Source organism: Diaporthe batatas (assembly GCF_019321695.1).
Source record: "Diaporthe batatas strain CRI 302-4 chromosome Unknown Contig00001, whole genome shotgun sequence".
Classification (NCBI taxonomy): Eukaryota; Fungi; Ascomycota; class Sordariomycetes; order Diaporthales; family Diaporthaceae; genus Diaporthe; species Diaporthe batatas.
Window position 1 is genome coordinate 575,201 of NW_025408548.1, and position 24,442 is coordinate 599,642.

The window sequence follows — 24,442 nt, forward strand, 5'->3', positions numbered from 1 at the left end:
CTCTGTTCAGTTGCCTTTCATACTCCTTCATAGCCCGCTCAACGCAGTTTGTTGAAGTGAATCCCGACCCGGTGACAGATGGTCTGCTGTTCCAGGGCAGAAGAGACAGATTCGGAGGAAGGGGGGGGACGTCAGACGAGATTAATCTGTACGCCGGGAGCATGCCGTTCAAGCAATCCTGTGGGGAATGACAGGACAATAACCGCTTGTTCCACATACTGAATAAGAGCTTGTATTTGAACAATGCCACGGGTGAGACATGCGGTCAGTTGGCCCCCCTGTGTGATTAGCCACTTCATGGTGTGTGGAATGCCTCCCGCCATGTGTTCGGCGCAAACGGACTGCTCTAGCAGGCAGAGAGGATTGAAGTCGGAACAACCCACCGGCGCGTGCAAAAATAGAATTGCAGGCGGTCGTTGGCGCTTGCAATCGACACCACAGGTGGATCCAGCAAAGGCACAGACCCTGCATCCGTGATCCTCGCCAATGTAGGTACGATTGAGGAAGTCAGCCTTATGGAAGTATAACATCGTGAGTGGAATCAAACCTAGTTTACTGACTTCCACGTGTTTGCCTTGCCTACAGTACGGAGTACGGGGTAGTGACTCGAGTGCAGTACTCGATACTGTGAATGACGATGAGCCTGCGCCGGCTGGGCCAGATCCGGTTTTGGCACCATCGCGATTTCAGGTGGCTGGATCCTGCACGTCGTTTTTAGCGCGGCTGAACGGCGCTAGACATCCCACGGGACGAACCGCAGAGGCTCGCCGTCCAATGGATGGCGGGCGGGAGGGGTGGTTGCCCCGACAGAATTGGGTCTCAGTAAACAAGTGGAGGAGCCTTCCCAGCCTCCCAATACTTCCTTCCAGGCTTGGCGCCCGACGTGGTGGTTCCTGTGCCTGTGCCTGTCACTCCGCCCGCTGCTACCTGGCAATCTTGCTCCCTAACCTTGGAGCCGTTGCTGTCCAACTTCCGACCAAGGCACGCAGTTTTCTTTTTCTCTGCCTGTAATTGACGAGACTGGGCCTGTTGTGTGGACTCATAATCGAAATTGCATCACCATCCAGCATAACTAGCCGAGGGCAGACACACCACCCCATATAACTACACCTCGTCGCCAAACCCCGACACGACAGAGAGACGGACCAAATCACCAGTACCAGAGCGGCGGCAGGACGATCGTGAAAGGCCGACGGGTAGCACATAGGCAAGATGCCGTCACCTACCTCTGAGGGACCCACGGTCACCCTCTCCTGTATGGAGACCCCTCCCCTACCTACCTACCATGTCCACTTTCAACTCGACCCATTGACCATTGATCATTGAGGCTAACGTTGGTCGCGTGCATTAACAGTTGCCAACAACTTCTGGGGCAAGGACGATGCCGGAGTCCCACCCATGCTCGAGCGCATGCATGCCGCCAAGCAGACCTGCGATGAGTTGCGATCCTTCTATGCCACACGCGCCTCCATCGAGGACGAGTACGCCCGCAAGCTGCTGTCCCTCTGCCGCAAGTCCCTCGGCTCCCAGGAGATGGGCAGCCTCAAGACCTCCCTCGATACCGTCCGCGGCGAGGTCGAGTGCATGGCCAAGCAACACCAGAACAATGCAGCACAGATGAGGTCGGAGCTCGAGGAGCCACTGGCTGCCTTTGCAGGCGGCATGAAGGAGCGGCGCAAGATCGTCCAGAATACAATAGAGAAGCTGCTCAAGACCAAGCAGCAACAGACCGCACTGGTCAACAAGGTTCGTCGCGATGCCTACCAGCCCAGCCCGCCGCCAGATCAATGATGGCTGACACTGACACCCCGCAGACAAGAGACCGGTACGAGCAAGAATGTCTCAAGATCAAGGGCTACCTGGCCCAGGGGCACATGGTCATGGGACAGGAGGAGCGCAAGAACAAGGCCAAGCTTGAGAAGACACAGATCAGCCTGGCAACATCTAATTCCGAGTACGAGGCCGCCGTCAAGGCCTTGGAGGAGACCACTGCTCGGTGGAACCGGGAGTGGAAGGCCGCAGCCGACAAGTTCCAGGACCTGGAGGAGGAACGCCTTGACTTCACCAAGAGCAGCCTCTGGACCTTTGCTAACATCGCATCGACCGTCTGCGTTAGTGACGACGCGTCTTGCGAGAAGGTACGGCTGTCCCTGGAGAAGATGGAGGTCGAGAAGGACATCATCACCTTCATCCGAGAAAAGGGGACCGGTCAGGAGATCCCAGACCCACCAAAGTACATCAACTTCTGCCGTGGGGATGTCGAAACACCCGTCGAGGAGGAGGACGACGAAGCATACTCAGTAGCCCAGTTCCCTCGGAGTATCAACCCGGCCTTCCGTTCCTCGTCGCCACAGCCATCCACCTACGAGTCCCACCACGACCCGGCCAATCCTCTGGCCAAAGAACTGGGCCACGACTTCGCGGCACCCGGCGGCAGGGAGCGAACAATAACACCACAGAGGCTTGCACAGCAGGCTAGCGAGCCTCGGAGCAGCAGGGACCTGCCTCGCGATCTTCAAAGGCCCCAGCCCCCAGAGGTCAGTGCCAACTCGGGCGGGATCGCAAAGCACGTCTCGTGATAGCCGTGGAGCACAGAAAGCTAACGAAACACAGTTTGACCCAAACGAGTTTGCACCCGTGCCTCACGATCCCTATCCAATGGACGGCATGACCATGCTCTGCCGCACGGGGAACCCTGCAAACCCTACCGGCTCAGACCTGGGCTCGCAAGTGAGTAGTGCAACATCGGGCTCATCTGACCGGCCGACGAGCAGAGATGAGCATAGTGACTACTCGGCCCCGACGTCGTATTCGAGCCGAGACCCAATGAGCGGCAAGTCGTCCCCGGTCAAGCAGGACGCGCCGCCCGGATCGCCAGCCACGGGCGGGGACAGGAAGCTGAAGAATAGGAGAAGCGGCTTCTTCCAGAACCACAGCCCATTCAGCAGGCGTAAGAGCACCAGGGAGCGGGAGGTCCCATCGAACAGCAGGAACACTTGGCACCCTGGGAACAGCCGGACGAACTCTGATCGCGACATGCCCCAGAACCTGTTGCCGGACAGATCAGTGGCCAGCCCTGATCCCATAGACCCCAATGCCGACGTCGCCATCAACATTGGAGAGAATGTGCTGCCCGTGAAGCTTCCCGGCAGACAAAAGGCAGCAGCAGCCGAGCCCGAGCCGCAGGAGGACGACCCGATCGCACAAGCCCTGGCGGAGCTCAAGGGGGTGACGCTGGGCAAGCAGTCCTCGGTCCGCATGTCTGCAGACCACTACCACGGCATCGCCACCCCAGCCCCAGGCTCACAACCCTTCTCTCGATCAGTGCCCCCGCTGAGCGGTAACAATGCCGCCGCAGCCGGGATGAGAGGGACGCCGCCCCCATCCTACGACCAGCCCGTGCACAGCAGGCTGGGTGTCCCATCGCCGGCGGTCACCTCCAAGGCGATGAAGCAGGCGACGCAGAAGTACACGCAGCAGACGCGGAGCCTGTTCTCCGGGGACAGGCCCGGCTCAGGCGGCTACGCCAGGTCACCCTCCCGGCCGCCGACGCGAGGCAGCGACATGCCACGGGCCGCCTCCCCCGCCCCGCCCCGGAGCGCCTCCCCACTACCAGGCAGCATGAACAACAGGACGGCATCGCCAAACCCTTACGCGGCAAGCCAGCGCGGCAGCATGGACTCGCGCCACGGGTCGGCGCAGATGGACGCCCGGCACTCGGCGCAGGGCTACTACGGCCGCAGCACGCCCAACGACGTGCCGCGGTCGGCCTCGCCGCTGCCGCCGCGCGACTACGGCCGGCCGGCCAGCAGGGCTGGCAGCAGCTTCGGGGCGTACCCCGGCGGTGACATGTCCAGGGGCATGTCGCCCGCGCCGACGGAGGACTCGTACGGCGGGTCTACGAGGGGGCGGGGCGGGCGGCCCGGGACGAGCCAGGGCAGCAACAGGGGGGCCATGGGCCTCTACGAGCCCCCCGGGGCCGTGGCGCCCGCGTCGAGGCCGCGGAGCAAGAGCGTTGCTGATGGGGGGAGGCAGTACACCCAGGACGGGAGGCTGATCCTGCACTTTGGTAAGCACAGTATAATCCTCACCCTCCCCGGCTCTGCATAGCTAGCTAACCACCCTTTGTTTCCTGCAGCACGCGCCATGTACGTGTACCAGGCGGCCATCCCCGAGGAGCTCGGGTTCAACAAGGGCGACATCCTCGCGGTGCTGCGCCACCAGGACGACGGGTGGTGGGAGGCCGAGGTGCACGGGGGCGGCGGCCAGAGCGGGCTGGTCCCGAGCAACTACCTGCAGATGATTTAGGAGGGGGGCGAACGAACCAACGAACGGACGGATACCAGCATCGAGGACTGACCATGCTACGCGATTGCCCTCACACACTCACACACACACCAACCAGTGCGAAAACGCCGGCATCAGGATCGGAGTTGGATGACCTTTTTTTTTTTTTTCCAAGTTGACGAACCATAATTCTGCCTCGTGTTTATCTCTTTCTTTCTCCTTGATGCGGTCTTTTTCTGCAGGCGGCGCAACGGCATCACCCCAGCCTGGAGATGAGCAGTGGGGATGGGAAGGGGGAGGTCTCCCGGCTCTGCTTCTTGGCCTGGGCTTGTTTGTTTGTTTGTTTGTTTGACTGGATGGATTGCGATGGTTTGGATTGATTGATTGATTGATTGGTTGGTTGGTTGGTTCAGTTGTTGGGCCTGAATCTGGCCCATTGTTACTGTACGCTTCATGAGGACGAAAAGGGATGCTTTTGACGGGGTTTTTTGATGCCTCTTTTCAATGTCTATAGGCGGCCTGGACTATGCATGGATGGCTGGATGTATGTATGAGGAATGATGAATGGGGGGGGGGGGAGACGGACGGTGTGGGGGTTTCAAATGAGATGTTGAACTCTTTTTCATGAGGATGATGTGTTTGGTCTTTTTCCAAATTGATGACTATAATTGTTCGTACCTGGCTTTTAACTGCCTCAGTTGTTGTAAATGATGGCAAAGTGCTTGTTCAATCTTGCATGGCCAGCAGAGACGCCCCCTACCCTGTTCTGAGCTGGCCGCAGCACCCCTTGAACCCCACGTTGCGGCGCTACGGCAGAAGCCGACCCCTGCCTGAGCTGTTGGGACCACCCCAATGACGTCGAGCCCAGATTCCCCAAGCCTCGGCCGCGGTCCATTTTAGTCCTCCCTTCGCGATCGCGAACCGCAGCGCGTCGCAGGCAGGCAATCGCCCTCCCTCCCCCGTCACCAGCAGCCGGCGCAGGCAAAGGACCACCGATAATGGAATACATCAAGGCCCCCGCCAGACAAGTCGGGGCCGCGCTCAAGACGGCCCTCCAGCCAGCCGTCGACTTCGTCAGCCCCCTCTTCAGCAAGACGGCGGCGCGCACGCTGCTGACGACGCTGCTCTTCACCCTCCTGTCGGGCGTGCTGTTCGTGCTCGCGTGCGTGGGCTACCTGGCCTTTTACCACGAGTACCTGCCCGACCAGGTCACGACGGTGCCCGTGCACCTGCAGTATGGGTGAGTGGTGTGGTGGCGTGATGCTTATCCTGTTCTCTACTTCACCCCCCCCCCCCCCCTTATGCGGAGGAGGAGCGAGGAGCACCCATCGCTGACTGATGAAAATACCGGCAGATACGAGCCCAACCCCTACGGCGTCGCCTCCCTCGCGCGCGCGAACCTCAAGGACTACCAGGACTACGACATCACCGTGACGCTCAACCTGCCCAACTCGCCCGCCAACCTCGCTCGGGGCAACTTCATGCTGGCGCTGTACCTCGTCGACAGCCCGCCATCCGCCCCATCCTCAAGAACCACAGCCACACCGGGAGCAGCGTGGGCAGCAGCCAACAGCCCCACGCCCACGCCCGCCCCGCACAGCATCCTCCACGACAAGACGATCCTCTTCGCCTCGGCCCGCCCCGCCATCATGCCCTACACCGACCCGCTCGTCTCCCTCGCCAAGCGCCTGCTGCTCCTGGGCTACCACGTCTTCGTCCCCTGCTCCGAGACGACGCGGCTCGCCGTGCCCATGGCCGAGGGCCTCCTCTTCACAACCCCGGGGGACATGATGCCGGGGGCGCTGGTCCTGGACGTCCAGGCCGGCCAGGGCCTGCAGGTCTACGATGTCTCCGTGACGCTGACGGCGCGGCTGGGCGGGCTGCGGTGGTTCATGCACACGTGGTGGGTCAGCAGTTTCGTGCTGTTTGTGGGGATGTTCTGGGCTGCGGAGGTGGTCTCGCTTGTTTTTGGGGCTGTGGTGGTTAAGATTCTGTATGGTGTTTTGGTTGGCGGCGGTGGTGGTGGTGGCAAGGGCGGCGGCGGCGGCCGGATAAAGCTGGAGGAGGGAGGAAGGGTGCCGCGCATCAAGCAGGAGGGAGGCGGATCCGGGCCCGGCAAGTCGATCGAGGACGACGTCCCCATGACGTTCCCCACCTCGTCGCAGCAGCCGCCGCTGCGCTACGACCCCGAGCACAGCGGGGTGGACGAGAGAGGTGGGGGCGGCGGCGGGGCACCCCAGGCGCAGGGCGACGCCGGCGGGGAGGCGGACGTCGAGGAGGAGTACGACGAGGAGGACTACCGGTACCCCGAGGAGGAGGAGGACCTGCGCGCGCGGGACTCGGGGATCGGGACTAGCTTTAGCGAGAGGGATGGCCATGGTGGTGGGAGTGTGAGGCGGCGGACTTCTTTGAGGAGGATGGGGGGCGGGGGTAATTAATTAATTGATTGGTTGGTATTTGGTTGGCTGGGAAGGAGGCTGGTAAATGTGGTGGTGCCAGCCAGTCCGGCTTGTGCTATTAGTACGAAGACTGTCAGACTACCTAACTACACAAACAAAGCACGAGGAAGTATTTGTGCGATCCAAGCGAAGACGTCTGGTATAAAAAAATAAAAGACGAGGAGGAGGGAGGACTGTGATTACTTGATGTGGTGGATCAGATATCTCTGTGCAAGACAGACAGCATGGCGTTTCATGGAGAGTACCAAAGTGGGTACCTGAAGTAGGGAGCTGATACGAGTGTGAGTGTGTTTGATACCCAGTGGGAAAACCGACACGAGAATGTTTTCTACATTGGCTGAATCGGACGTGTTCTTACGTCTCTGATATGCCAATGGAAGGTTTCGGTTTTTTTTTTCATGATTACATCCAACCGGGTTCCTTCAGATATCGGGATATTTATACATGTACTCAGCTGTGACGGCTGCTTGGTAACCTCCAGAGCGGTATTCATATCGCATTTTGATCGGCCAGCCTCATGCTGGGTTCTGAACACGGAGGATGAATTCAGGTCCAGGTGTTCAGGAACGAGCCCAAATTATCTAAGTAAGGCATGTTTCCCTCCATTGACTTTTTCTAGCTGAGCCTGACGCGTCTGACACCCCTTTTCCACGTGTTATTCAGGATGTGACCTCTGTAACGACAGCAGGAAGAATTCCCACAGCGGGAGATCCGGAAACGAAGCTGTCGCTTGTCATATGGAATTCCTCCTCTTTACTTGTTGGAAACTGGAACTCGAAGCGCTGCACCATGTTTCCCAGAAGTAAGTACATCTGAGCCCAAGCGAGACTGAGGCAGCAAGTGAGTAAGTAGCCCAATGACGGATTTTGCGTTGGGTCTTGAAAAGTCTCACTGAATTCCAGGGTAACTGCATCTTCCTTCCGGCAAAGACACAAACGTCTTGTTGCACATGTGCCCACCTGGGCAGCAGCCGCCAAGGGCCGTGATCCATCCAGAGACCCGGGTCGAAGCGCATGGGCCCGGGGTATTCCTCCTCGTTCTGGTGGAGCAGAAACGCACTCATGCCGGCTGGTATCTTCCAGATTGCGTACCTAGGTAGTCGACATCTCTGTCTTAGGAGAAGCGGGCGCTGCGGGTGGCTGGGGCCGGGGCCAGGCGCGTGGCCTCCACGATGGCGGCGGTCAGGTTCGGGAGCCGCCAGACGGTCTCTAGCCGCCGGTCGGGAGCGCCGGAGAGCTCGTCGCGCAGCTTATGGAGGATCTTGGGTCTGGTGTAGATGTGGAAGACTGCGTTGCGGATGACGGTGCCCGTGGTCTCGAGCCCGGCGCCGGTCGTGGTGGAGACTTCTTTAAAGACGCGCTCGAACGTCTTCTCTTCAGGTGGAAGGCTGGATTACATTATTTCATGGACCAGTGTGCGTGGACCGTTGTCGTCTTAGGACTATGTCGCCTTCGTGAAAGCCCTGGTATCCTTCATGGACATCGGATAAAATCTGCGTTAGCTACTAGTACTGGCTTAGAAAGAGTTATTGTGTGTTCTAGTGATCAAGATGCTGCTTACTACCATGAAGCGAAAGAACACCTTCATGTTAGGGTCAGCCATCGCGATACTCCACTGCGGCGGGATGGACCGCATCATGGGCCCGAAGGAAGCGTAGGTATGGACTTGGTGGTGCGCTATAACAGACCTCCCGTATGATCACCCTGCACCATTCCGGTGTCAAATTCCTCCTTTCTGAGGTCATCATAATGCTTTCCGAACCGGCAGACATCAACCATCAACCTTCCGGGCAAAATACCTCCAAGTATATTTTCATATCGGAGATAACTCGCGCGCACATATAAATACGAGGCGTCAAAAGGCCCAGTGACAACTCTTGGCTTTCTAATCTTGAATATGGGTTACACAGGACCGACCCACGTAATCATGTCTGCGTTGCTGACATGCAGGCTATTGTGTAACATTACTACAGGGTATCTACCAGCTGACTTCCCCGCCCACAACTTCCATCCAGCCTTATTCCAACCCACATGCAACATCGTGCGGAGAAAACTTGTATCATGGACGAAAGCGAAGCCTCAAAACCACAGCAGCCGGACGGCAAGGGGTACGGCCACGAAAGCGATAGAGAGGTTGGCGAGCCGTACAAGTACACGCCTCTGCCCGAGCCCGAGCCCACCGAGCCTGGACAAGATCCCTTCTGGGAGCCGAAGACGCTCTGGACGCGGTTGACAACCATCCACCCAGGAGAGTACGACGATGACATCGTGGTCGACCTTACCAACGTCGCTTTAGAGGAGACGGCTGAAAGCCAGCTTCGTGACAAGGACGTATACGACCCAGAGTACCGTGTGGCAGCCGTGTCGTGCTTGGAACATTACGAAGCGCTGTCATATGTTTGGGGTAGCCCGGAAAACCCCAGTCGTGTTATCGTTGGCGAGGAGGGGCGGAGCCTCCCCATCACCCGGAACCTGGACGTTGCCATTCGCCACCTTCGGTATGCAGACCGTCCGAGAATCATCTGGATCGACGCTCTCTGCATAGACCAGAAAAGTACTACCGATAAGAATCGCCAGGTTGGGTACATGCGCCTCATATATTGGTCGACGCCTCGCGTTGTAGTGTGGCTCGGTCCGAAAACTGAAGACAGCGATCATGCGATGGATCTATTAGTATTTATTGGGACAAAGATTTGGGTTGACTGGGCTACACAAGAAATCCGTTGTTTTGCCAGGGCAGACGAGGATACCTGGGGTGTAATGCGCCGTCCGAGATACCTACCGCTTGACGAAAGAGATTGGGCGGCTATTGAGTCGCTCGTGAAACGCTCATGGTTCGAGCGTATTTGGATCCGTCAAGAGATCGTGTGGGCCGAAGATGAAGCTACGGTCTACTGTGGTAGTTCATGCATCTCTCTCGAACTGTTCCGTCGGGCTCTATACCGTGTTTTTATTTGGAAAAGAACAATCGAGACCATGGTCGCGACCATAGCCTTGCGCCCCAGAAATTTCGTCAGACTTGACCGACTAAGATTCATCGTTAATGGGGCTAAATGTACCGACCCAAAAGATTATGTCTACGGCACACTCGGATTACTTTATGGGGGCAAACGTCTGGCCATCAGACCAGACTATTCAAAGTCTTTGGCAGAGATCTTTCAAGACCTTGTATTGAGATATATCGAAATCAGCAAGAGCCTGGAGATTCTACAGTCGTGCGGCAAAGACCCTGTGGATCATCAATCTTCATCGGCCGAAAACACCAAGCTCCCGAGCTGGGTCCCTGACTGGACTTCTGGAACTGCGATGCCCTTTTTCTTGATTATTTACCGCCGGTTCATTCGTATTGCACCCCGGGCGGAATTCGTTGGAAATGGCGCCCTTCGTGCGGCAGGATTGACAAAAGGGGTCATTCAGGATTTCATCGAGCTGGACACGACAACGCACCTGGGTTGCGTGGCGTCCCTCCGCAATATTGTGCCACACAACGCTGCTCACACCCAATATCCCGGAGGTGGGACCCTTTGGGATGCTTATCGTATTGGTCTGAATGGTGATTGTTTCAAGGATCGGGCAGTCCCAGTACCAACCCCTTTCTTTTTGAGCGAGGAAGATAGCCATGCCGCTTTGGAGGCTATCATACACGGTGAATGGCCGGCACTTATATGGCCAAATGACAGCCCTGAATACAGGTTCATCTCAGGGGTGCGTGCGTGCCGGACTACTCATCAATACTTCATCACTGAGACCGGGCTTATGGGGTGGGCACCGAAATGGGCGAGGCAGGGTGATCGTATTGTGATCATGCTTGGAAGCGAAACCCCGACGGTCCTCAGGTCTGTGTCATCGCAGGGGACTGATCATTATGAGGTGATCGGACCGTGCTATCTGCAAGGCTTCATGTATGGTGAAGCCTTTTTGGGCTCCCTTCCGGAAGGGATGCGGCCGGTCCATCATTCGGAAGACGATGGATCTAGAAAAGGTTATTTCAAGTTTTTCGATACGATATCGGGAGAGAGTTCCCTGAGGGACCCTCGTTCGGACGCATTCCCTGACCCTGATCAATCGTGGGTATGGCAAAAAGGGGAGACACAGCCCTTGAATGTGGAGATTGAAGACCTGCGATCCGCCGGCCTGAATATTCGGTACTTCAACCTCGTCTAGTCAGGATTTAGCACAGATTCTGGTTCCGTTGATGGATTCATTATATGTCGAGGTTTTTGTGTCACCATCCGTAGAATCTCATCTCACGCTCAAAGAAAGGCTGTAAAATTATTCGTTGGTATGTTCCACTGTACTCTTTTAAAACGCTACTAGCAGGTCTTCAGCGTTTACCACTGTATGAAGGTGACACATACGTTTTATATGTATGAGGATTAGAAACGAAACCACTTGGTATCTTCTACACTAAGTTGGTCTTCTAATACTGCATTAAGGCGTCATGTATGCCCAGGTGTCTTCAGACGTTTAGGAAATAGGAGCGAAACCAGCTAAATCAGTCTTTAGCCATATGTTTTTCAGTAACTGCTAACATCGACCATCCTCACTCATTTAGCTAGCATGTGTCGCGTACGCATTTTTGGTTCCCACTTGCTTACCTCCCTCCAAGCCTGTTCTGAGCCCCTGTGATGCCGCCAGACAGGAGGACAGAAGCGCAAGCGATGCTTCATTGCTGCCCTCCGTGGATGGCTCGATACGGACCCGGGGCCCACACCGTGACCGGGATTGGATTCCTGTGTGCCAACCCCGTAGGGGGGGCGGCGGCATAAATACGAGCTTCCTACCCAGTCAGGCCCCAGATTCTAAGCCCCACAATATATCGGAACTGTTTATAAACATAGTGCAGCCACTAAGATTAATAGAATTATATGAAATGTAATAAGATATAATTAAAATATATATTTAGTTTCCTTATAATATTATTTTATAGTTTTAAATAGTTTTCTTAAAATATTATATACATAATTATTATATATTATATTATAAAAGTTAAGTATAATTAACTTTTATATTTATTTAATATTATTTAATATAATTAAATTTAAAAATTATTATTAATATTACTTTATATTAAAGTTATAAGTTAAATATTTATAAGATTAATTAATAGATTTATATACTTTATTTATTTTATTAACTTAAGTAACCTTTATATTTCTTATAATATAAAATTATAACTTTATTACTTTCTTTATATTATTCTTTAAATAACTTTAATTTTAAATTAATAATTCTTTATAAATAATTTAAACTTTTTTACTATAAGTTATAAAGATTATTTTACTTTAATTTAAATAATAATATATTTATGTTTATAAATATAATTAAAAATTAATAATTCTTTTAACTTTTAAAAATAAATTATATGTTAAAAGTAATAATAAAGTAAAATAAAGGTTAAGTATTTATAATAAAATATATAAATAAGTTATATTAATATTTAAATTTAAACTAACTTTTAAACTTTATTTTTATTATAATAAGTATATTATAAAGTATATAAATAAAAACTATCTTCTTACTTTTAAAGTTAGAGTTATAATTTAAATATTATTATTATTAAAGTTTTAAGTAATTAAAATTTAATAGTTAAAGAAGTATATATAAAGAAAATTTTAGTTTTAATTATATTATATTTTTCTTTTATATTATATAATTATTTATTTCTTTTAATAAAATAATTTAAAGTTTATATATAAAATTTTTAATAACTTTATATATATTCTTATAATTCTTTTATAAAGAAACTTTAAATTCTTTTTTCCTTTATTTTTATTATACTTTTTATATTATTAAAAGTTAATAATTATTAATAATAAAAATATAAACTTAAAAGGATAAGTTTATTATATATCTTTTATCTTTTATAAATTACTTTTAAATTTTTTTAAAAGTTTTAATACTTTATTATAAAAGTTTTAAAAATATTATATTATAAATTATTTCTTTATTTTAAATTCTTTTAAAATTAATAACTATATATTTAAATGAAGATTATAATATTAAACTTTAAAACTTTATTTAATAAAAGTTTTATTAATATATATATATATATATATATATATATATATATATAAAGAAAAGCTTTAATTAAACTTTTAATATAATTTATTTATATTATAACTATATTTAAACTTAAATTTATTATATAACTCTTTTATAGTATTTTAATTAATATTATTATTAAAATAATACTTTTTAACTTTATTTATATATTATAAAGTTAAAGTTATAAGTATTTATTATATTATAATTATTATTATTAATATTATATTCTTTTTAAATATTAAATTTTAAATACTTACTATTATATAAAGGTACTATATATATCCTTAGATATATATAGAATAGAAGCAAAACTATATAAAGAAAATTTTAATTTCAAATTAGAAGAGGTTGACAGAAGGGATGTGTGCCCATTGCATTGTGTCTTCATCCCCACTTGGATCTCTTGAAACGTGTACTCCCGGCACATATGAACTTTACCAACTTCACTACCTCACATACCCGTCCAACTCCCGTCCAGCTTCCGGCTAAACCAGTTCGTCTCGCTCTCAAGATTCATAGCTTCCAGCATGCCTTGAAAGCCGTCATGCCATTTCTCCCGTGACGGAGCGGGGGACCTATCAAAGGCAAGTCGAAGAGCCCATCTTGTCCTGCCGTATTGTTCGCTGCCCGGCAGGCTAGTGTCACTGTCTGGTGAAAAGTTGCCGACCTCAAGACGGACGAAAAAGCTTTCCTCCTCAAAGGCCGTCTCCTTCAGACGACGCGAGATAGCTTCCTTGATGTCCATCTCCTTGCTGCAGCCGAATTCTTCTCTCGGTTGGCAATCGCGCAACGTGACATCTATTCGGAATCTGCCGAGCTGGCGTGTGCGCAAGCTGTCCTCGAGATCCTTTTGTCGGGTATCTACGAGCATCTGTGATGTCGTCGGTTCCCCAAATTCCCAGGAAAACTCGCACGCCAGGAGAGCACCGGGTTGATCGTTTGAAAACTTCAGCTAAATGCAATGAGGTAATTGTCAGCAGATGCCACAATGTGATAGTAATGGAAGCTATTGGCCTGGCAAGCTTACAAATCCCACGCCATCCTCGCGGAAAGCAATAGATGTGTACAGGGCGGTCTCTTGTGGTGTCCAGTTGTCCTTGGTGCATAAGACTGAGAGCAGGGTCTCGCGGGCTTCATCACGCTCCGGGCTCAGTGCCGTCGCCATGTTTGTCGAATCACTTGAGTGCCGTATTCAGGTCTTTCAGATCTTATTTTCAATCAAGACAACAGTGAGAAAGAGTGGAGCGATGTAGTGCCTTATATAGATACTCGTCGAGGCTTAACGAGGAAGGCTGGGCTGCACTGAGCTCTGAGTGAATCCTTATGGCGAGGGAGGGCCAGATGGATGGGCCCATTAGCCCGTTCTGACTAAGCGCAGGCCTTGGGGGCCAAAGATCAACCAATGGCGGATCTCTCCCGTCATCCGGCGGGGTGTAAACCCTCACAGGGAGCCTTTGGTGACCGGTTGTATGGGCTGACTTTTGGGTTGTCAGGTCGTTGGCCTATTAGGCCGTCAGTCCGTTTCCACAGACAGGATGCTATGCTGGAGCAAGTCAGCCTTGGCTACCGGGCCGCGTGCACATACCGGTCTCCCATGGGGGCCATGTTGGCCATGTTTCATCCTTCACATTTATGACTTACCTACGTGAGCACGGTAATTCGCTGGCAGAGCTTCAAGCCTGGTACGATACTAGGCGACTCCAGTCATCTTTGGAAGGATTGGTCCTCGGCCCTTTCCATTGCGCTTTGCTCACTCAGATGGACCGGTCGCTGGTATGGTAGACCTGGCTACAGGCGGGACAGTTGTTTTGGAAGACGTTGTTCCTATTCCAATGAGATAGCTTCGTGTCGAAGCTATTGATGCGAAGCTGCGTGATTACTTCGAAATAGTGTGGATCCTGATGACTAGACTTGCTAATGTCAACCCGAGCTGGGAAGTATATATAGCTTCTGCCTTCCAGCTCTTTTGATTATCTCAAGACATGATCATTAGACTATTCCAACAAACCAACTAAGAAGCTGGACTTCAACAGACTTACCATCTACATCCGCTCACTTCATAAGCCTGTTCTACTCTCATTTTTGTTTTTGAAAAAAAAAAACCAAAAAAAACCCGTTCTCTCTTTCCACACTTGCAATGTATTTTACCACCGCAAAGACGCTGGCCGTCGTTCTGGCCCTCGCCGGAAGTGTTCAGCCAAGTGTTATCCCGCTGACCCAGCGCGCTCCGTTCTACCTCGGGTGGCATGCGTCGACAAAGGTATAGAAGAAACTCGATGACGATGAACGAACGATGCTAGAGACGTGCCTATGACGCTGACAGGTATCTTGTGTTACAGGAGAAGATTGACGAGATGAAAGCCGCCGATACCATGTTGTTTCTAGGGAACTCACAGCCTGGCAAGAACCAACTCGGCGATGGTGTGTACATGTCGGATAAGTTGGGGGACTGGGGCAGTTCGGGAAAGGTGTATGTGCTCTCAAATAGTCTTCGTCGCCCCTGTGTGCCCTAAAACAGGGCGGGATCTTGAACCTACCGAGAAGTACTGACGTATTTGTTGCAGTGTCTGTTTATTTGCGGCGGATGAAAGCAAAGTACGCGCTGCATCAAAGGTGAAATACCCGGAGAAGAACAGAGCCGGCAAACCAATCCAGTGGTTATGGACCAACTTCGAAAACGACGCGAAGAAAGGGAAGAACATCCATGCATATTTCGAAGATGTCGGAGCAGACTTGAAGACAGCCCTACGACTCTCGGATTGGGATAACGGTCTCCAGCTCAAGATTCCTGAAACGATGGTCGGGGAGAGCAACCCGCTGGGCATCACAATTGTCGAATGCGCTGATTTTGACAAGAGGAACGAAATGGAGAACAAGAATGTGGTCGTGGACTGGAAGTCCTGGCCGGGCTGGAAGGGCTGGTTGCAAAGCGAGCCGGTGCCCGCAGGGAACGAAGAAGCGGCGTGCCTGGTCAACCAAAAGCGTGATGGATCAAAGGCCGGCAGCGCATGTGCCTTGTCTTCGTCTACTGGCACGGAGACTGGCACGGCGACTAGCACAGCGTCCTCAGCGTCTATGACGTCTTCGAGCCAGGCGGCTGCCACAACGTCCTCAAGCAAGGCGGCTGCCACGACGTCCTCGAAAAAGGCGGCTGCCACGACGTCCTCAAGCAAGGCGGCTGCCACGACGTCCTCGAAAAAGGCGGCTGCCACGACGTCCTCGAAAAAGGCGGCTGCCACACCGGACTCAAAGCCCAAGAAGCCTAAGGGCTCTAAGTCTACCTGAACGATTACGGCTAGAGCTGTGGCTGTTGTGCTAAGGGCGCCCTAGAGGGGCCGCATGAAGAGGAGGAGGGTGTGGTGCCGGAAAGGAGGGTTGGGCCTACAGGCGGTGTAGATAGAGGAGAAGATTTGTTAGCAAACTACTTAGCTAGGCAGTTTCTCTCCCCTACATATTAATACTAGGGGCTGGCCCCTATCTTCATCAAATACTATTCAACAGTCAAGAGTCGGGGTGTGAAGCTAACCACGGTATTTACCGCTAGTTAACTAGGCTTATATACTAGATAATAATAGATTATTTAACTTTATAAAACTTTATTTATTTATTTTCATACTTATACTTTAAAAGATAAATTTTACTTTTAAATTAAATTTCTTTTATATAAATTAAATTATTATATATAAACTTAAAGCTATTTATATTTATTTAAATATTATTTACATATTATTTTTTTATTAAAATATAAGTAAATATAGTTAATTATATAAAATATTATATTATATTAAATTATATAATAAAACGTTTTATTAAAATAAATATTATTAAAATTATTAATATTACTTTACTTAATTTAATATTTTAACTTTATTTAATTAATTAAACTTTAATGTAAACTTAATTTAATATAAATTTATTATATAAATTATTTATATTTTTAATTCTATTATTAAGCTAAAAGTAAATAGTTAGAGTTTTAAAAGAGTGAAATATAATATATTTTTAAAGATTAGTGTAATTAAGTTTATTATATAGAACTTTTTATAATAACTTTATAATTATTTATAATACTATTTATTATTAAAAGATACCTTTTATATTAATATATTAAGTTATACTTAATTAATTTAAGTTAATATTATTAATCTATTAAAGATTAAAGCTATTATAAACTATAAGCTACTTAATTTTAACACTATTAAATATTATATATAAGGTTATTATATAACTTAAGCCTTTTAAGTTAGTTAAAATAGGTAAAGATAAAGCTACTATTCCCTTAAGGAATATATATAGGTTTTAACTCTACTTAAGTAAACACTTATTTAATAGATTTAAGAGACTATTTACTTCGCTATATTATAAGTAAGACTATTTAAAGGTAGTTACTTAGCCTACTATATAAACTAAACTATAATTAAATAAGGTAACTACACTCTATTATTATATATAATATCTAGGTTTATAATTTTAATAAATCTATTATAAATAGAAAAAAATAACTATTAATAATTTAATTTATAATTATATAAAACTAAACTTTTACTTTAAAAAAGTTATTATTATTTAAAATAATTAATATATTTTTAAAGAAATTAAAGGATTATAAGCAACTTAAAGTAAATTAAAAATATAAAAATCTTAAATTTAAACTTAAAGGTTTTAATTTAAATTAAATTTACTTAAAAGAAAAATATTAAATAAGTTTAAAAGAGGTTCAAATAAGGTTAGAAATTAAATTAAATTATAATATAATAAAATAATTAAATAAAAATTCATTAAAAAATTATAATTATAAGTTTTTTAACCTTATATTTAAGAGAGATAAATTTATTATATATTAATATTATTATATTACTATTTATAAAATTTTATTTTATATTTAAAGAAAGACTATTAAATAGTTTATATAAGTAGTCTTTTAAAGTTATAAAATTATTTATTAGTATCTTTTAAACTAAATTAATCCTCTAACATTATATGAAGGCATTATATATATATAGTTATCTTTAGATATCTACGGAATAGAAGCGTAAGGATGGCTCGATACGGACCCGAAGCCCACATCGGGATCGGATTCCTGTGTGCCAACCCCGAGGGGTGCGTAAATCGGGGCTTCGTACCCAGCCAGGCCCCACGCTCTCAGCTCCGCAACACACCATTAATCAGAACTGTGCTTGAACGCAGTGCAGGCGCCGAGACTGGCAAAATTATGTGAAAAGTGACAAAATGCAATATAGGAATGTACATATTATGCTTTCCTTGCAATACTGTTCCACAGTTCAGGTGGTCTTTTCAAGGCACTATGCATGCAACTCTCAGACACTGTCAAGTGTCAGAAAAGCAAAGCGCGGTCTGGAAATAAGGGATTCTCGGTCAACTTCCATATTTACTTGATATTATCTAACCAAACTGGGTTTGGAGATGTTGTTAACGCCGGTATCACCGGTATCACCTTGATCGACGTGGTACGAAGTCGCCTGCAGGCACGGCTGGTGATCGACAATTCCCCTGGCTTGTGCGGAGTGCATTGGCAATGGGCAAGATAATGGCCAAGTGGTGGCAGTAAAATACGCAAGTGAGCCGTGCTGATACTTACGTTTGAGCCGACTTCCAAACCCCATTTCGACTGCGGAAAGTGTATTGTAAAGTCCGCAGGTGATGACCATCTATCTCATCACTTTCGAAGTCAGGGCCGCAACTCAGATATAAAAACTGCTGGGGCCCTAGGCACCTAAGATTCGATAGATAGGAAAGTGTACATGTGGAAACTCCCAATATCAATGAAGTGTGGGTGGTTTCGTTTTTAATCCCCATGCATATAAAATGTATGTGGCGCCTTCATACGGTAGTAAACGCTCAAGACCCAGCGTTTAAAGAAATACAGTGCCAATAACAGTCAATATCAATGAAGAGATCCGGTTCTACCTCGGGTTGAATAATTCAATGTACGTGAATAGGCAAGGCATCATGTTGATATTAACGATAACCTGGGAGGTGACCCGTATGAAAGTCGATCACTGAGCGGCTGGTCGCCCCCTCCAGAGCTAATGATCCTGAAAGCTGACTTAATTGAGAATTGCTCACAAGTATATGTGGTTTCGCTTCTATTCCGTATATATTTAAGGATATATATAGCACCTTTATATAATGGTAAGCACTTAAGACTTAGCGCTTAGAAAGAATATAATGTTGATAATGGTAGTTATAATATAATAGGTGCTTATAGCCTTAGCCTTACGATGTATAGATAAGGCTAAGGGGCACCGTCTTGACGACGGCGTTAACTAGAACGTTGCGGCTTATAAGTCTATGCTTTGGGTATACTTGGCCATGGTAAATCCCTATGATTCGGAATATAAACGGACATCCCCCGCAACACATCGTTTGCCGCTCAGCCAGTTCAATTGTGACATAGCCTTTTCGCAGATAGGACTGATTCGCGCGCGTTGGTATCTCCATTCGATATTAAAAATCTTTGGATGATCACTCGTCGTGACGAGCATGCCGACTCATTGCTCGAATCCGAGGCCCGTACTGAACTTCTGATTAATTGACGTTGGTGTTTGACACAAAGGTATACTTACAAAGTACAAGATGAAGTTGATCGGTAGAAACAGAACCGCAATACCCCCGAGTAGAGAATTCCCGGGGCCGACACCGAGATTGGTGAAGAGCGATCGCGCCTGTCGACAATAATTCAGCACGGGCAGGAATCGGCCTGACACCCGAGGAGGGGCATTGCGGGCACAACTCGGGAACATTTGTTAATTAGACTTACGAACAGCGGAAAAATCGCACCAAACAGGGCACGGAAGAGCGCATTTCCGGCGAAGACCGACGCCGCATATGCCGAGTAAGACATCCCGAGGTAGTTGAGGATGCCGTTGAAAAAGGTGACCAAGGGGATCGTGAAGAGGGAAGATCCGATGATCGGCACGATCCAGTGGATGCTCTCACGAGCGGTCCAGCCATACCAGAACAGGCAGACAGGGAGCGCAACAGCACCGGCCCACGTCGGAGGGAGTACGTGCTCGGGGATGAAGCCCGGCTTGGAGCTGGCGGGCACCAGAACCCGCTGCACCCACAGCAGATAGAGTGGTACGACGATCATTAGGGTCACCAGGAGCCCCAGGTATACCAAGCCCTGCATCTCAGGCTCGAAGCGGTAAATGTCGCCAAATACAAGGGGAAAGGACTCAAACCAGGTGAAGAGCACACCGTAGAGAAGAGCCGAGTACAGGTCGACGACCAAGACGATAGGCTCGGTGAAGGTCAACGTGAAGGCCCGGGAGAGGACCAGCAGGTGGTCCTTGTCGTATGGTGGGCATTGTCGATCTCGGACTGGCTTCGCAGGCGGTGGTCACCAGTGCCCCTTCTCAGCCTCTTGGCCCTCCGGTACAAGATGGTGGCGGAGCTCGTCTCGGGCAGGAGAAAGAACAGGAGGATCAGACACATTGCACACATCCACGTGTAGATCCAGATCGTCCACCGCCAGCCCTTCGCGGGGGCCACAAACCCACCGATAAGCGGGCCAAAGACGGGGCCGCAGACACCAAACGAAGCCCAGATGCAAATGCCAAAGGCCGCACGCGCCGGGCCGTAGACGTCGGTGATGGTGGCACCGCCGGTGGCCAGCGCGGGGCTCCCGACGAAGCCGCTGACGGCGCGGAAGGCGAGAAACATGGCGGCGTCGACGGCCAAGCCGGTCGGCAGCTGCAGGAGGACGAAGCCGAGCAGGGTCCAGACGTAGATGCCGCTGCGCCCGAGCTGGGGCATCTCGGACATGGGCGACCACAGCATGGGGCCGAGGCCGTAGCCGACGCTGAAGAGGGAGAGGCCCAGGATGGCGGCGGTCGGGCCGGCGCCAAACTCTAACTCAAAGCCTGTCTCGCCGGGGACGTAGAGCGAGCTCGCGATGTAGACGACAAAGTTGAGGACGCAAACCTGGGCCGCGACCAGGAACTTCCAGGCCTCGGGCCAGTTCGTGGGGTTCTCTGGGTCGTCGGGCCCGTACCAGTCTACCAGGAAGACATCCTGTCCGTCTTCCACCGAGCGGGTGACATCGCCGGCGATACTTCTCTCTGGTCTGGGTGACGAGGCATCTGTGCCGTTGGGCTTCTCGTCTCTGGTGAACTCCCTGTCGCGCAAGTGCTTTTCCCACAGGGTCGGGTCAACCTCGTCTGGGTAGCGAAGCCATCTGTTGTTAGACAGGCGTCGCACGAGCTGCCCGAACGCAGTATCTCGAATCTGAGTAGCCATCGTCGACCCCGAGCAGCTGGTCTGGATTCTTGTGCTGGTCGAGGCCGGAGTGGCGTGAGCAAAGGGGCCGGGCCAAGGGGGGGGGGGGCAATAATCGAAGGGGATGGCAACCAGGTCGCAGAAACGGCACCTGTTCAAATGTTATTACCTACCTAGCTACCTAGGTAGGTAACTGATTTTCGCTGAGCCATGTCAGGCGCGGAGCTCCTTCGGGTCGACAGGCCAAGGGAGCTGTCGCCCGGGGTTTACAATCGTTAAATCCGCCACGGAGATTGAACGGAGGCAACAAGGAAGGCTACAAAGTAACCTGGAATACGGGGGCGTTTGACCGAAGCTGTTGGCCGGTACACGTAGATTTAATCACAGAAGAACATGTCGGGCCGGTGTGGGGGTGGGGGGGTTGAGTCTCGTTGTCCTTCCTATCGTTGCCAGTCCTGGAGCCCGTCTTACGGTCGACGGGTACCCAGGTAAGTCTTCGAATTCAGAAGCTTTTGGTGTTGTTGTTCCTGAAAGGGATGGCATCGTCGGAGCTCTCGCTCATATAAGCAAGCTAGATTTTGCAACGACCGAGTAGGTGAAATGGCTTCCGTGGACATGATTCACGGCAATTAAAGGGGGCTCAGCCATGTTGGCATACTTGATGACGGTAGCCACATCGTCGGCTGCGGCAACCACGACAACTACGCTGAGATCGGGCTGGCCGTAGATATTCCATCGTCAGCTCGCTTGCTGGAAACTCAATCGTGACGCTCGTTAACAAATGCGGTCCAAGTTCGTAATGGACTTGACCAGCCGTCGGGGCAGTACCAGGGAGGGGCCACGCCTTAATTCCCATCTCGCAGCGCATAAGGCAGGTCGGCTGCTGCGGTAACACCAGAGTGGCACAAGACGGTTGTCTCCAGGATTTGAAAATGCATCTTGATTTAGAGGAGGGTGAGGAGCGTACCCACGCCTGCCCAGTCTGAAGCGGGCACGCAGACTCCATAAACGTATGCTTTGGCAAAAACACGAAGACTCTCTTCCTCCTTGTGAAAATCAAAGATGGGATTCCATGAATTCTACTCACCTCTGCGACCCAGGCAGCAGCACTCCTACGACATGAACCGTCCGCTCACGCCGCTCGGCCCTGTGGTAAAAAGTCCAACCAACTTGCGCCGTGTAAGAGTCCTTCTGGTCAACCCCACAGCCACGGCTGGCTTTCACTTCTAGGTATGTTCTCTAGCGTCTCGTCATCGCGGGGTTGGTGTGCGGTGGAGCATCAGCTCCTTTCAGAATGGATGCTGCTCCGGTGGAAGGTCCGGGAGGCCCAGTCCAGTCAAGCGCTGTGGAATCCGGGTTGTGCCGGGTGGGGAGCTGAAATAGCTTGACTGTCTTATTCCCGGCCAGCGTTGTTGTTCGTGAGTACCCATATTGACGTTTATGCCTTTATAAGTGGGCTTCCAAGGTTCTGAGCACCACTGTTGACGTGACCACGCGTCGAGACCGGGGGGGGGGGGGGTTGAATCTTTGGAGTGTACCCCGAACAATATCCAAGAGGCTACATGGCTATCCCACATGTGCGAGTACCCATATTGCTTCAAGAGATGATACACAAGAGCGTTTGAAGGTTGAAAGAGTCAACAGCAAAGAGCGGGACTACCCCGGACCGCATTAACAACCTGTATTGAAAAATACAATCCCAATGCCATACGACTGCAATGTGCCATGACCGGGGAGAAAGGCTGCAGGCATTTCAATTCATTTTCCTTTTCGCGTGGGGGCACGCATGTGGGCCGTCGTCTGGAATCCTTCACACCCACCACAACCCGGAGACTGATCGGAGGCTGAGATGACCCAGATGACGGAAGAGCTGCTCAGATCCTTGAAAAAACAGGTACAGAGTATGCAAATTACACCGTGCATCTCATGTTTTGGTGCTGTGACCAACCGCAATAGGAATTGAAGTACATCCCCATCAAGCTAGTAGATATACAGGCGTATTATTTGAATCGATGTACCAACTCGAATGTATCGTACGTAACATCACCTCTCTCAAAAAATACACAAGTTATAATTATTTAAACATCAAACGTAACTGTCTTACGGGCTTTCTGCTGTTCAGAATCAGCTTGTCACATCACTCACAGCCGTAGTCGGATCCTGAACTGAAGATATTTGCCGGAGTTGCTGGCCTGCTCCCTCCTTCGACGAGCAACTTTTCGAAACCTGTGAGTCACGGCCCTCATCTTCGCTAAGATTAAATAGAGTCCACACCCCAAGCAGTTGGGAGACCAAAAGGCTGACAGAACCCAAGTCACCGAACGTTTCGAATTCCTATTCAAGAGGAAGTTTACAGCATCTTCATCTTTACATAATTCAACAAGAAGACAAACAAGCAAAGACACTCCCCAAAATGGCGCCCGTTCCCCTCACATTTGGCTGCGCCTCAGTAAGTAGCGACGGCCGCTTCAACACACCAGCGGCGGTGCAAGAGCTGTTCAGCGTGCTGCTCGAGGTGGGCATCACGCGCCTGGACAGCGCGCAGCTGTACGGCGACTGCGAGGACCTCCTCGGCAGATCCAACGTCTCCGCGCGAGGCTTCGTCATCGACGGCAAGCACCCGGGCGGCTGGGCCCCCGGCTCGCTGGTGCCGGACAACATCACGGCCAGCCTCCACTCGACCCTGGCGAGCCTGGGCGTCGACAGGCTCGACACGTACTTCATCCACGGGCCGGACCGCGGCCTGCCCCTGGGCCCCGCCCTGCAGGCGCTCGACGGCCTCCACCGCCAGGGCCTCTTCTCGCGGCTGGGGCTGTCCAACTTCAGCGCCGACGAGGTCGCCGCGGTCCACGGGCTGGCCACCGCCAACGGCTGGCTGGCCCCGAGCGTGTACCAGGGCAACTACTCGGCGTTCGCGCGGCGGCAGGAGGCCGAGGTGCTTCCCGTGCTGCGCGGGCTCGGCATCTCCTTCTGCGCGTACAGCCCGCTGGCCGGCGGGTTCCTGGCGCGGCGCGGCGCGGCCGAGCTGGCGGGCGCGGCCACGGGGGGCCGCTTCGCCGTCGACCCGGAGGACCCGGAGGGCACGAGGGGCGGCCTGGGGCTCTACCGCGAGCTGTACAGCTCGCGGCCCGGGCTGGTGCGCGCGCTGGCCGGGTGGGGCCGCATCGCCGACGACGCCGGCTGCAGCTGCCCGGCCGAGCTGGGCTACCGCTGGGTTGCGTGGCATTCGGCGTTGGATGCCGGCCTGGGCGACTCTGTCACGGTCGGCGCCAGCAGTATTGATCAGCTTCGCAAGACGGCTGAGTGGGTGGCAAAGGGCAGGCTGAGTGAGGAGACATGTGATAGAATCGATGCTTTGTGGAGGGAGATTCAAAATGAGGCGCCGCTGGATAATCTTCACAAGTAGAA

General features: G+C 50.3%; 6 protein-coding genes across 6 annotated transcripts; 4 read left to right on the forward strand and 2 right to left on the reverse strand.

Annotated features, from left to right (window-relative positions):
- Window positions 1-874: 874 nt before the first annotated feature.
- KVR01_000633 (formin-binding protein HOF1) lies at window positions 875-4,857 on the forward strand. Its single transcript, XM_044782190.1, has 5 exons — window positions 875-1,255; window positions 1,355-1,746; window positions 1,815-2,537; window positions 2,614-4,069; window positions 4,139-4,857. Exons 1-5 carry the CDS (start codon window positions 1,213-1,215, stop codon window positions 4,306-4,308), a joined length of 2,784 nt encoding a protein of 927 aa, XP_044650582.1. The 5' UTR covers window positions 875-1,212; the 3' UTR covers window positions 4,309-4,857.
- Window positions 4,858-8,806: 3,949 nt separating this feature from the next.
- Window positions 8,807-9,312, forward strand: KVR01_000554 (uncharacterized protein; the record flags this gene model as incomplete). The annotated part of the gene is made up of 2 exons (XM_044793175.1): window positions 8,807-9,243; window positions 9,291-9,312. The coding sequence occupies 2 exons, from the start codon at window positions 8,807-8,809 to the stop codon at window positions 9,310-9,312; spliced, it is 459 nt and encodes a 152-aa protein (XP_044650503.1).
- Window positions 9,313-13,109: 3,797 nt separating this feature from the next.
- KVR01_000293 (uncharacterized protein) lies at window positions 13,110-14,088 on the reverse strand. Its single transcript, XM_044793516.1, has 2 exons — window positions 13,821-14,088; window positions 13,110-13,745 (listed from the first exon to the last, which is right to left on the reverse strand). Exons 1-2 carry the CDS (start codon window positions 13,956-13,958, stop codon window positions 13,245-13,247), a joined length of 639 nt encoding a protein of 212 aa, XP_044650242.1. The 5' UTR covers window positions 13,959-14,088; the 3' UTR covers window positions 13,110-13,244.
- An 842-nt stretch (window positions 14,089-14,930) lies between these two features.
- Window positions 14,931-16,078, forward strand: KVR01_000604 (uncharacterized protein; the record flags this gene model as incomplete). Its single annotated transcript, XM_044786892.1, has 3 exons — window positions 14,931-15,053; window positions 15,133-15,263; window positions 15,358-16,078. 3 exons carry the CDS (start codon window positions 14,931-14,933, stop codon window positions 16,076-16,078), a joined length of 975 nt encoding a protein of 324 aa, XP_044650553.1.
- A 3,201-nt stretch (window positions 16,079-19,279) lies between these two features.
- Window positions 19,280-21,055, reverse strand: KVR01_000573 (uncharacterized protein; the record flags this gene model as incomplete). Its single annotated transcript, XM_044782719.1, has 4 exons — window positions 19,280-19,330; window positions 19,381-19,479; window positions 19,575-20,131; window positions 20,161-21,055. The coding sequence occupies 4 exons, from the start codon at window positions 21,053-21,055 to the stop codon at window positions 19,280-19,282; spliced, it is 1,602 nt and encodes a 533-aa protein (XP_044650522.1).
- A 2,065-nt stretch (window positions 21,056-23,120) lies between these two features.
- Window positions 23,121-24,440, forward strand: KVR01_000964 (uncharacterized protein; the record flags this gene model as incomplete). The annotated part of the gene is made up of 2 exons (XM_044792220.1): window positions 23,121-23,262; window positions 23,349-24,440. Exon 2 carries the CDS (start codon window positions 23,448-23,450, stop codon window positions 24,438-24,440), a length of 993 nt encoding a protein of 330 aa, XP_044650913.1. The 5' UTR covers window positions 23,121-23,262; window positions 23,349-23,447.
- Between the last annotated feature and the right edge of the window lie 2 nt (window positions 24,441-24,442).